This window comes from Lepisma saccharinum, chromosome 20 (assembly GCF_977018435.1).
Source record: "Lepisma saccharinum chromosome 20, izLepSacc3.1, whole genome shotgun sequence".
NCBI lineage: Eukaryota > Metazoa > Arthropoda > Insecta > Zygentoma > Lepismatidae > Lepisma > Lepisma saccharinum.
The window spans coordinates 7161817-7174092 of NC_139248.1; the positions used below are offsets into that span (position 1 = coordinate 7161817).

Below are 12276 nucleotides of genomic sequence, written 5' to 3' on the forward strand. Positions count from 1 at the left end.
AAATGCGCGGTTTTAAGAAAGAAGTTAGGGAGATAAATTATTCATATGGCAACGCAGAGCACTATGGAAGCGAGGGGTGAAAACAAATGACTGTCCACTTTAGTGCTGGGGTTCTTCTCATATTAGTATATGTTCAACAGTTGATATGCACTCCAGAGTACTGCATGGAATCATATTCGCTCGCTCGTAATCCTTCGTCTCTCCCATCCTCGAGCGTATATAATGGAATATCATTTTAATGTGACAACAATCGTATGTAAAATATCCGTCCTGGCAGTTTCAGACCACAATCTTCTATTTAATTTTCATATGTATCACTGTATTGGTAAGATAGACTAAACTACATTTGAACATGGAGGTGATGACTTTGTTCACTTAAGTTTCAATGTTACTGCATCTTTCACTTCACGATCCATATTTGAGGGTTCACTACCACAGACAAATTACTGTTATACGAGTACTACTGGGCTTTTAGCTTATACCACGTTATTCGCTCGAGCGAAGTAGCTTTCGATTCCGTACGCTATCTAGCGTCGACCGTGCGAACTATTTGTTACTCGTGCGAAATCCTCTCCCTGAGCATTCTAGCATGCACAAAATGTTAACCAGTTAACAATTCAAAAATCAAAATATCTCGAGCTGCGTTTGAGGAATGAAAGGACACGGTGTTATTAAACTTGAAATCATTAGAACAATAAACTCCGGAACAGCGTACGCTTGGAAAAAATACAGGGGTTGGACAAAATAATATGAACACCCACCTTTAGCTTTGAGAACAGCCTCAATCCTCCTGGGAATGGATGCATACAAATCCTGGATGGTAGTCCGTGCGATGTTATACCATTCCTCAACAAGAAACTGCTCAATTCCTTGAGATTGGCTGGCGGAGGGAAACGGGCCCGTACTCTGGTTTCCAACTGACCACAATGGCTCGATAATATATTCAAATCAGGCGATTGTGCAGACCAGGGAAGATGTGTAAGTGTGTCATCGTGCTCATCAAATCAATCTTGGGCAGTGCCAGTGGTATGAATGGGGTTCATTCTGGAAGATCGTATTCCCTGCTAAGAACAATGCCATTGGATGGACATGGTCACCTAAAATGCCTTCATACACCTTGGCAGTTACCCTTTCTTTCAGTGTGACAATAGGACCCAGTGAATGCCATGAAATGTCAGCCCACACCATTACGCTACCGCCACCACCCTTCACTGTTGGCACCAGACAGTCTGGATTGTATGCTTCGGCCTGTGTGGGGAATAGTGTGAAGGTTGATTCGTTGGACCACATGACATGTTTCCATTGGTCGGTAGTCCAGGTTTTGTGCTCCTGACACCACTGACGTCTCCGTTTGGCATTGTCCTGAGTTACAAGATGCTTGGCAATAGCGGCCCTGCCATGGATATTCTGTTTATGCAGTTCTCGGCGCTTCTCGGCGTTGTCTTCCTTTGAGAGCCAACAATTCTCCTTAATGCTCTCCTGTCTCTCTGTCAGTTTCGTCTTTCTGCCACTATTCTGTTTCGCAGACGTCGTTTTCCCCTGCACTTTGTATGCTGGCATGACGGTAGATACATATTAGCTCGCGATACCCCTACTAACTTTGAGACCGTTGCTACGGATGCACCAACTAATCGGGCACCAACAATTTGCCCTCGTTGGAAGTCTGTAAGGTCAGACATAATGGTAGCGCAACACAACACGAAGCCGTTCACAGGCTTCCTGGTGGCTCATACCTCTAGCAGAGGGATCATAGGACACGGAGAAAACAAAAGACGCGTTCCGTGCGTGCAGTGGAGTCAGCACACAACTCCAAAAATGGAGCTCATCTAATCGGGTGTTCATATTATTTTGTCCACCCCGTATATGTATGTGGAAATGAAGTAATTTTTATATTATTTGTAATGTTTTGCTTCTAGTTTTTAATAATAATAATAATAATATGTATTAATCTGCACAAAAAGAGAATAGGTTCACGTGTATTTCATTTTTACATTACACATTACACCTGATTCCTACAATGGACCCCCCCCAAAAAAAAAAACGTGTATAATTCGTAGTAAAATAAACTATATCAATCAAACAAGCAAACTACAATACTGAAACATGATATGGGAAAGTACTCACAGGATAGGACTGCGAGTGTGACCCTGTGTTGAGGGCGAACATCTTCTTGAGAACCTCCAGCGCAGGGGCGTCCTTCCTCTTAGCCAGGAGAAACCTGGGACTCTCTGGCACCACTGCGAAGGTGCAGGCGACCAGCACGCTGGGCATCCCGCCCATGGCCACGAATACTCGCCACGACTTGAAGCGGAAGTCGTTGGAACCGCCCCTGTGGAAGGTGTACTCGCTGGGGATCACAAGGTAGCAAAACCCTGCAATAATAGCTTCTACTTTAGTTTCCTAAGCGCAGAACCACCTTGGAAAGTAACCTATTACCCCAGCTATGAAAATTTACGTGAAGCATCCGCCCAGCTGACCAGTGACGGATCTAGAAGCTACAGTTGGGGGGGGGGGCTTACCTCACCTAGAATCGATTCTAACCTACATTTGCAATGTTTTATGTAAACAATATACGAATACTGTGGACAGAAACCAAGCAGACTTCCATGTTCTAGAGATTAGCGTATTGTCTTCCAGAAATGGGGTTCCAGGGCTGGAATAGTTGATTATTGAGTTTATATAGTATCAATAATAATCATCATTATAAAATAAATGGAGACAAGGTAGGCAATATACAGCAAGAAATACAGAGTTGTTCAATATATAAAGTAAAGAAACTTCTCGTGTACGTATATATTCTTATCTTACTAGTTGAACAACACTACTATGTGCATATTGATTGTAACTCATAAGTACAGGTAAAAGATAAAGGCCCAAGCATTCTCGATCTCGGTCATATTGAAGGTGATGTGATCAACATCACTCTCTGGTAGCGTTTTTACCCCGAGGTGTCCAGAGTCGCTTTATGCAGAGATATTGTTCAGAAACTTCCCACCTCGAATGCAGACAATGGGGGTGAGATAAAAGAAACTAGTATGGCTCAAGTGGGTCACATCCTTGTTCTCTTTCTTCAAGAAAGCAGTGGTGCCAACCTTAATATCATTACTCTACAATGAGTGTTAATTGACTTTTATTTACTCTTATGTTGTATGTTTGGGGTCGTATAAAAATCTACGATAATTCATCACAAGCGTCTATATTCCAATGGAATGAAATAAATATTTAATATGCTTACCTATGCTTATGCAATAAAACAAAGCCCAGACAATGTCCAATGACACGAGGGCAGAACCTCTGTTGTTCTTCCTCTGGAACTCGGCGACATATAATGAGGTCACAACTAAGTTGCCACTGATTCTGTAAAGTAGATGTATTGCATATTAGAAGCTGTTTCCATAACACTTGAGCATTATGTGTAATCATTTTAACGGATCGTCGATTTTACCAGGTCATTATTCTGTGATTCAGAGTACGCTGTTATTGAATTTTCCAACGCCTCCGTTCCTCAGGTACCTAGGTACAATATTTCTTCCTCTCTTCTCTCATTTCAATCGACATTTGTTGGGGTTTTCATCAAGAGCTGTGAGTTGAAGGGTTTCTTATGCATTATGTTAGTTCTCGAAAGCTCTAAATCTTCATAATCCACTTGGTTACTCGAGAGAACCTCTTTATCATCATTCAAGAGCTTTCAAAGGCTACGTATGGGGCATCTACTCAAGCAAGAAACTTGGTGTTTATTCAACGCCTATGACGGAAAGGGAGGATTCTCGCTCAACACCTAGAAGGAGAGTGCTTACCCAACATCTAGCAAAGAGAGTGCTTGTCAAACGTCTAGCGAGTGGGTGCTTGCCCAACGCCTAGCGAGCCAGTGCTTTCCCAACACCTTGAAAAAGAGTTCATGCCAAACGCCTAGAAAGAGAGTGCTTGCCCAACATCAGGCAAAGGAATGCTTGCCGAACGCCTAGCGAGCGAGTGCTTGCTCAGAGCCTAGCGAGAAAATGCTCGCCCAATGCCCATGAAGAGAGTTTCTCTTCAAGTCCGGCGAAAAGAGAATGTTCACTCATCGCCAAGGATGATAAGTGCTTACCCCACGCCTAGAAACCAGAGGCTGGTGAGGATGACTGTGTAGAGCTGAGAGAAAGCTGCGGAGATGGTCCCGCAGAAGATGAAGAGAAGAGTGAAGGGGATCAGCACCTGACGACCAATCACATCGGACAGCGAGCCGCAGACGTAGCTCCCAAGGATAGCCCCTGTAACGACCAGTTGAAAAGATGGAAGTGTGAAATGGGGAAATGAATGTCAAATTAAACTACGTGTCCTTCAATAAATCGAACAAAGCCGTAAGATCGTATATCTCAATTAATTATTTTCACACTACATTTTTAACATAACCATTTGTTACTAGTGTACCACATGTACACCATTGCTTCAAAAAATCATATCAACAAAATCACAGAATATAAACCTCTTTGTTCAAAGTTGGCCTCGCTTTTTAGAACATTTAGCCAACTTTGATCCTAACAATGAGGACATACAGAGATTAAAAAAAGAAGAGTTACTAGAAATTAGAACTAGTTATTAGAACTAGAAATTAAAAACTAACAGAGCTCTAAATACTTTTGGGGAAAAATCAGATATAAATTTTTGTAAAGAAATGATGTATCATTCAATGTGCCACTAAGGTGTAAGATTATGTGCTTGTTTTGCTATCTACATCCTGCATGTTGGTAATTTTTTGAATATGATTAACCCTTTAATAGTAACTGCAATGTCCCCACAGATTGCTGTCTGGCAGTGAAAACGATGCAGAGTTGCCTCCCCCCATGAAATTGTCGCTAAAAGAAAACTTTTGAAGAGTGATATCATGTCTATTATTGTCAATAAATGAAATGCAACAGGAGAAATTTGAAACAATGGTTCGAGAAGAAAAACTCTTCTCGTTGCTCACGTATAGTTAGTAAAAGTTATCTAGTTATTCACGCCCAAATTGCACCTCACAAACTTACACTTTCTTCAAAACCACAATTGTCATTTTTGAGGAAGGGTGTGAGCACACTTTAATAACTGTTCAGCGATGTTTTCTGTTAATTAAGAGAGAACGGGAAAATAATATTATAGTTGATGTTGATGTGTGAGTTAACTGCAGTTTTAGTTTTAGTGTTTAGAACTAACTTACATATATTTAGAACTAATTTACATATATTTATCACAAATTAATATTCATATATTAACAAAACCCATAAATTATGCACATAAAAATTATTGATTTAGTTCTAAATATATGTTAATTAGTTCTGAATACTAAAACTGCCGTTAACTCACATATCAACTACTAATATTCTATCACGCTAATCTTACCGACAGAAAAAGCTCCTCTTAATGACGGAATGTCCTTCGTGGCCAGGGACAAGTCGCACAATCCCGAGAGAAGCATGACGTCAGCTGAAGCCATAGCGATGGCTTCGCACATGAAGCACAGCCTACAGATGCACATCAGATACTTGTGGAACAGACCTGAACCTAGGAGAAAGTTGGCATGACTAGTTTCACGTAACTTATATGGCTAAATTATTTACAACCTGAATACCTATACCATTAACATCACATAATAGTGACGGGAGAAGCCCCCAGATGGCACTCTGACCCATACCCAGTTGTCTATACTCTGTCCTGGGAATGTCGGGAGCGAGCGGACGAAACCAAGTCTCAAGTAGTGACTCGAAACGGTTCGATCACGTGACAAGGAACGGGATTCGTTGGAGGGGAGAATAGCGACTGCAGCTACCAGTATCGTGTACTGCTTCGCTCCGCCACTTGCGTTCTCCTCTTCTCTATCGTTATGTGCGGCCCTGCTACAGAGATTCCTGAGATAGAGTATATGTCAGTTCGCCACTTTACATTGGAACCAATAACCCTCTTCGATGTAAAGGATTCCCATTCGGACGGTCATGTATATAAATCCAAGGGCCGGCCATCCTAGTTTGGGTTTTCCACGTTCACTCGTAGTAAATGCTGGGATGACAAATATATCGAAGGCCACTGTTCGTTTCTCAGGCTCTCTTCACAATTTTATACCGTCATTCTCTCATCTTCGTGGTTCGATTAACCTAATGGTGAAAATACAGGAGAGATTTATTTTCGTATATCGTCGCACGAATGCTAAAACCATGAATGTGCTAAATCTTGCTTTTGAGAAAAAAAATCATTTTAATATTTCAAGATTCGTGAAAAATAGGTTTTTACACTTGGATATATATTGAAATAGGTAAAATATGTACCTACGTACAGCTGTTTTTAGGTCAAACCTATCAACGAAAAGTAGTCAGAAACTGCACTAGATAAAAAAAATTTAAAAAGTATTTGCACATTCATGTTTTTGGCATTGGTGCCACGATATCTCACGCACGCTGTTTTAAGAAAGAAAACTTGTTCCAGAATGGTTTATCAGCCCAGTGGCGTACGCAAGGGGGGTTACCGGGTTTAACCCCCCCCCCTTGAGCTCTTGAAATATTATGGAAAATGCTGTAGAAAAAATTAAAAATGGCTAATTTATCACAGTCAAAGATCTGCGACAGTAATAATAATAATAATAACAATAATAATAATTTGGATTATTATTCCCATGCAGCATGAAGAAAAACACAACATTCCAAACACAATCTAAGCCGCTACAAAGTTCAATTTTGCAATTTTCTTTTGCAAAAAGTCGCGCAGTGACTCTTGCGAGAATTGTGAAAATTCCTTGCTTCGTCCTTATTGCAAACGTTCTTCCCGGTACTGATTTCACATCCCCTTGTGAACTCTCAAGTGATGCTGAGTCTACATCCACATCATTAAATAATGTCGAAGAAGTCTTTTGTGAATCACCTAGAAGTGATAAATGTGTTGGAATGTCTATAAACTTACTTTACAACGAAAACATAGACTCAGTGGAATTTAGCAACATGTATTCTCGCGCTTCATCATCACCCTGGGTGAGTTCCATAGGTAAAGGTAATGTAAATTCCCCCGTGTATATAGCACCGTGCCATGAAGTCACACATAGTGGTGTGGTGGGCCCCAAAGATTCTTGATCTCGAACTATTTTGCAAGTGATGTGATCAGCACCATGCTCCGGCAGCCTTCATCCCCCAAGGTTGCTCTCAGATACCCATAGGCTGGGTGCGGAGACAAGGCTGGATAAATTCCAACCAATTCCGGGAATCGAACCCGGATATCCCACGAAGTTGTCAGACTAGACCAGCGCGGCTCCTTGAATGAGTTTCATATTTCGATTATTTCAATAAATTTAATATATTTGCTTGTTTTTATGGATTTTCTTCACACTTAAAATGTCTCACTTATCATATACAAATAACCGTTGACTAGACAATTATTTTGAAACAAAAGAATTGTAATTTTGTTCTATTTCTTTCATAAATAGCAGCTGCATTAGTAGTAATTAAACTAATTAATTAATTATAAGAATTATTAATTAATTAATTATTATTTTTAATTAATTAAAGTATAATAAAACAATGGTAATGTGAATTTGTAGAAAGTTTTCGAGATAACACCCCCCTTGATGAAATCCTGCGTACGCTACTGTATCAGCCCCACCCACCCCCCACCTGGATACGCCACTGTATACTGTAGTTCCAAAATAAATGAACTCCCCTCCCTTTTAAAGAAAAAAAAACAGCAGCCCCGAAATAATATCGTGAACACGCCGCTGTGTAGACTGAGTAAGATGCGCCACTCCCTTTACGATTTACGAGATATTTTAGAATTCTGGAAGCGTGCTTTGCGTAGAGGAGTATCTAGCAGTGGGCGGGAAGGTGTGGCACTTCAAAGCTGTTCTTGTTTATTTTGGCACGGGACAACATCACATGCTACAGGCCACACGCGTTTTATAACTTGCGAAGTGAGACTATAGTTTACAGAAGTTCCTCAAGAGGCCACTAGCAACTGGATCGACTGTGGTGCCATCTGTTAAGGGGAAGAGAGACAGTTTCACGAAGGTGTGGATTTATTTCAATATCGTTGGAATGGGTGCTGCTACTTTTAAAAACTCCCGACTAAATATAAGAGAGAATGAATTTCTTCCCATCTTGCAAGTGGAAGCGATTTTTAAGATGATTATTAAGCGAGGTACGATCTGTAAAAAAAAAAACAGAGTTTCATGTATTCCTTATGGAGAAGAATCAAGTTCACGTTACGGCTAATCAATGGGAGTTTCGACTTTTCCTCCGAGAACTGAAATCTTCAAGGTGAGTTCTTTCCGTTCATGTGTTTTTCAACACTTTCGGAAGTTTGATATTCCCAAGGGAACAAGTAAAACAATACTCCCATAAGCATAATGTTAAGTATTCTCCCCCTTTTGAAACCATCCAGCGCACAGGATCTCCCCTCGGCAAGTTGGAGAAAGAGAAAGGTCGGTGGGGGAGGAGCAGATTAGGGTCCTCGCGGCTGACTGGACAAAAACTGTTCCTCCTGCCCTTAAGAATCATGGACTGATCAAACATATGCTGTTCTCCGGTTATTCTTGCTTCTTGTTTCAATTCTTGAATCCCACGTTGCGGAAAACAGAATGCATGAATGTAGTGATGGACAATTTGCCTACTATTAATTTTTGCCTTCGTCTACTGACGTCACGAAAAATGTTCTCGTTGTTAGGTTAGGCCTGTTAGGTTTAGGGCTCTTAACATAAATTTTACATTTTTGATCACGTCCCGAAAAATTGCAGTGTATTTATTGTGTATTAATCCCTAACAAAGAAAGCAGTTGATGTCAGTTGACGAAGGAGCTCACTACGATGTGCGATAAGTGATTCTCTCACCTGTAAAATCAACCGCATCATCCATGTCTGCCATTTCGCTGTTCTATCAAACCGAAAAATGACACTATCGATTTTTCTACGTCTCTGAAAGCAACAAATGTTCCTGTCTATCGTTTCTAGGATATGTTTAAATAGTTTTTCCTACCATTAACAATGGTGGACATATGCTTATCCGTTGCGTAACAACTACAAGATTCTTGTTATTTTACACATTTATGTACTAGGCAACATTTATTCAGAATTGAAATAAGGAACAAGAAGAGAAGTGAATGTAGCTGGGAAAGTGCAGACGTGCAACGTATATAGATCCACCAAGACGTTTGAAACCCTGGTGTGGAGGCAGTGGCGCTAGTGTCGCTAGACTTAGTTATGGGGAAACCTGTAGTTAGCATACTTTCTGACGTTGCAGAAGGCTTGGTGGCTCTATAATATTGGAATGTTCAAAATATAATAGAACATGAAACTTTGTATAACTGCATGCAACTTAAAGCTTCAGTTTCCAATAAATTTGTCAAGTTTGGTTGTCAATCCAGATGTTCGGATAGGTTATAGTTTGTTAACATTCTTAAGAAAATGTAACATACGATTGTAAAGGAGAACGTTTTAATTTTTGAATCTAATGTGCGTGAAATGTGGGGGAAAGACGAAAAGATATTTTTAATGTAAAGGGGTTACATACATTTTACATATATATTATTAATATAAAGGACAAAAAAAACTGCTCATAAGCTGTTAGGTCCAAAATAAGAGCATTAGTGAATATATTCACAAAGTATAATAACCCCTAGTATTGCGTGAGGTAAGGTCATGTTAAAAGTTTTCCTTAATTAAAATTAATCAATCATCAATGTGCTCATGCGGTCAATCTAGAGATTTGAATCATAATTGCGTCTGTTCTACCCTCTGTGTCGTCCATGTAATTCTCCCTTGTTTCATCCTCATCTTCGCTATTAGCCAAAAGTGGCTGGAAGGAGAAGTAAAATAAGCCCAATCAATCAACAACCGAAGTTGCGCCTCCCCAAAGTTTTAGTGTTCACGTCGTCGCCTTGTAATCAAGGGGTCGCGAGTTCAATACTCAGTGGAGGCACATAGTGGTTCGGATACCACTTACTGTAGTTTCAGTCCCGATTAGCCTATATCTGCATAAAAGGGAACTTCATAGGGGCATTTCAATGTTACGTGTGTGACATTTTACACACAAAATGTACTGATTTCACGGAATTATGAAATTCTTCGTGGCGTATGGTAACAAATGAAAAAGACGAGGGTATGATGGCACAGACTGAATGCATGAAAAGCATTAACAAAAGTGCGTTACGTGTGTGACGCTTTAAAATTGTAATAAATTCCGACTTCATTTGTCTGTGAAGCATATAGGCTGCAGATGCTAGTAACTTTTATTGGTGAAATGTAAAAATTATATGCATTCACGAACATCTAAACCTTAATACAATTAAAATCAATAATAATTTCCATATTAATTCATTTTGTTATTTACATGGAGTATAACCACTTTTCGTGGAATGCCCAAAAACAAATTACAATCGAAGTAAAGATAAATTGCTCAAGTATGTTATTGTTTTTTTCTGTAAAATTTTGTCTGTTCAAAATTATTAAGAATTATAAAGGATGTATTTAATGCTTTTGTATTAAAGAAAGATGTGAATTTGGCGACCCACAGGTCGTACTACAGTCCATAGAGAAGACATTGCATTCATTGTTTACACAATCTTCGCGTAGGGTACCAAAGATTGTGTAGTTTTCCTGCATGGTTGCATAACTATAGGATAAAATTTCTCAACGACCCTTGGCATCTAAACAAGTTTTCAATGAAAAAAAAACAGATAACTGTTTTTAACGGATTGACGCCCGGAAGGGTGGGGGAGGGGGCAAGTGGGACGACGCCCCCGGAAAATTATAGTCAACTCAAAATTGCATATTTCACGCATATCATTTCATCTCAGTCATTATGTGTTAATTATTACAAAAGCTTGCAGGAACATGATGACTTCAAACTGAAGCAATATTTTTTGAGGGGACAATAGAATTATGGGGAGTTGCCTCGTTTGACCCCCCTCTCCCCCGGAAAGATACCTTGCTTGCTCCTACCTGGGGAAAAAACCTGCGGACGTCCATGTTTTAACGTATACATTATCAAAATCCTGCTGCCTTAAACCTAAACCTCGCGACAGGTTAACCTTGCAGCAACTTTTCGCATATATAGACCCAAAAGTGCGCGCAGAAAATAGTTCCGCTTCAATACTGAGGATTTTCTCACTGTCTGTGATATGAACAGCTTGGCGGTTAAGGAGAGACTGGCACGGGGATGCTGAGTGCAGTTTTAGAGTGGATTGATACATAAAACCTGCTGCAAACTTAACCTGTCGCGGGGTATAGCTACAACGACTTTTATTTTTCTCGTCTGTTATCGCTGTTTAACGCCGGATGGAAAAGCTCTTAGGTGTTAGGAAAGAAATGTAGGTCCCTAAACGAAGACTCGTAGGCACAGAAACTCGTGAAAGTTGCAAACTTTTAAAAGAAAAGGATGGTGGGTTTGAATACTTGATCGTTCGAGATCTTAAAGTTCTTAGTAAGCGGGGGGGAGAGGGGGGGTTCGAGGAGAAACCAGCAGGATGGCTTTTTACGGTATCAATTACCACGACAGGATTTCAGGAAACCGAATCCTTGTAAATGAACGGTCTTTTTTCGACAGAGCGTCTCTCTGCGCATGCGCGTTGAACGTAAACTTCATAATGTAAGTGCTTGTCATGGAGGCGATACGCTTGTGGACAGCGCTCGCTTCGTGTTTGCTTGTAGCTTTCCCTTCGTCTTGTGGTAAGTAATGTACCTTGTTGCTTTATAACTTTGCCTTTAGACCATGTAAAAGTAAGTGTCTCTTTACAAGTAATGCCTTACTTGTAGCGCCTTTTCTGTAACACTTACTATTTAGATCCTTTGTGAAGACGCCCAAATCTCAACCTCTCTTCCACGTATTGCACCCTTGGATTGCGTTATGCAGACTAACGAGGCTCTGGCGTCAGGATAACCTTCTGCGGGACTTGTGCGTGTCGTCCATCTGCGAGTTTCACAATTCATCCTCATCGTCGCGATTAGCCAAAAGCGGTAGAAAAACGACATAAAATAACTTAATGTAATCAATCGATCTACAGTTTAAAGTAAAATCCAAACCATTATGTGGCTCCACCGGGTATCGAACCCGGAACTCCCTTCATTACAAGGCGACAGTTTTAGGCAGATGCCATCGGGCAGGTATTCTTGTTTATTGAACGTAAAAGAGTATCTTGTAAAATTGGTTTTTAAGGTCACCTAATGTTCAACTAGGAGGTATTTGGACTGGGCCTACAGTTCAAAGTTAAAATTACTGTAATACATGGAAATGTGTTCTCGTGGGGTATTTAAACCAAAACGTTAAGTACAAGGCAACAACGTTATACTCT

The 12276-nt window shown here is 40.3% G+C and overlaps 2 protein-coding genes across 2 annotated transcripts in view; one reads left to right on the forward strand and one right to left on the reverse strand.

Moving 5' to 3' along the window:
- Nucleotides 1-8931, reverse strand: part of LOC146003804 (synaptic vesicle glycoprotein 2B-like) — a 30247-nt gene extending 21316 nt beyond the window's left edge. The window contains exons 1-5 of the mRNA XM_083142223.1: nucleotides 8819-8931; nucleotides 5359-5520; nucleotides 4088-4250; nucleotides 3236-3357; nucleotides 2125-2372 (exon numbers count right to left, since the gene is read on the reverse strand). Of these exons, the coding sequence (XP_082998349.1) occupies nucleotides 2125-2372; nucleotides 3236-3357; nucleotides 4088-4250; nucleotides 5359-5520; nucleotides 8819-8852 (729 nt within the window). The 5' untranslated portion in view covers nucleotides 8853-8931. The remainder of the gene's footprint in view (nucleotides 1-2124; nucleotides 2373-3235; nucleotides 3358-4087; nucleotides 4251-5358; nucleotides 5521-8818) is intronic.
- Nucleotides 8932-11586: 2655 nt separating this feature from the next.
- LOC146003521 (WAP, Kazal, immunoglobulin, Kunitz and NTR domain-containing protein 2-like) overlaps nucleotides 11587-12276 on the forward strand; it is a 32640-nt gene continuing 31950 nt past the window's right edge. The window contains exon 1 of the mRNA XM_083141808.1: nucleotides 11587-11653. Coding sequence (XP_082997934.1) covers nucleotides 11587-11653 — 67 coding nt within the window. The remainder of the gene's footprint in view (nucleotides 11654-12276) is intronic.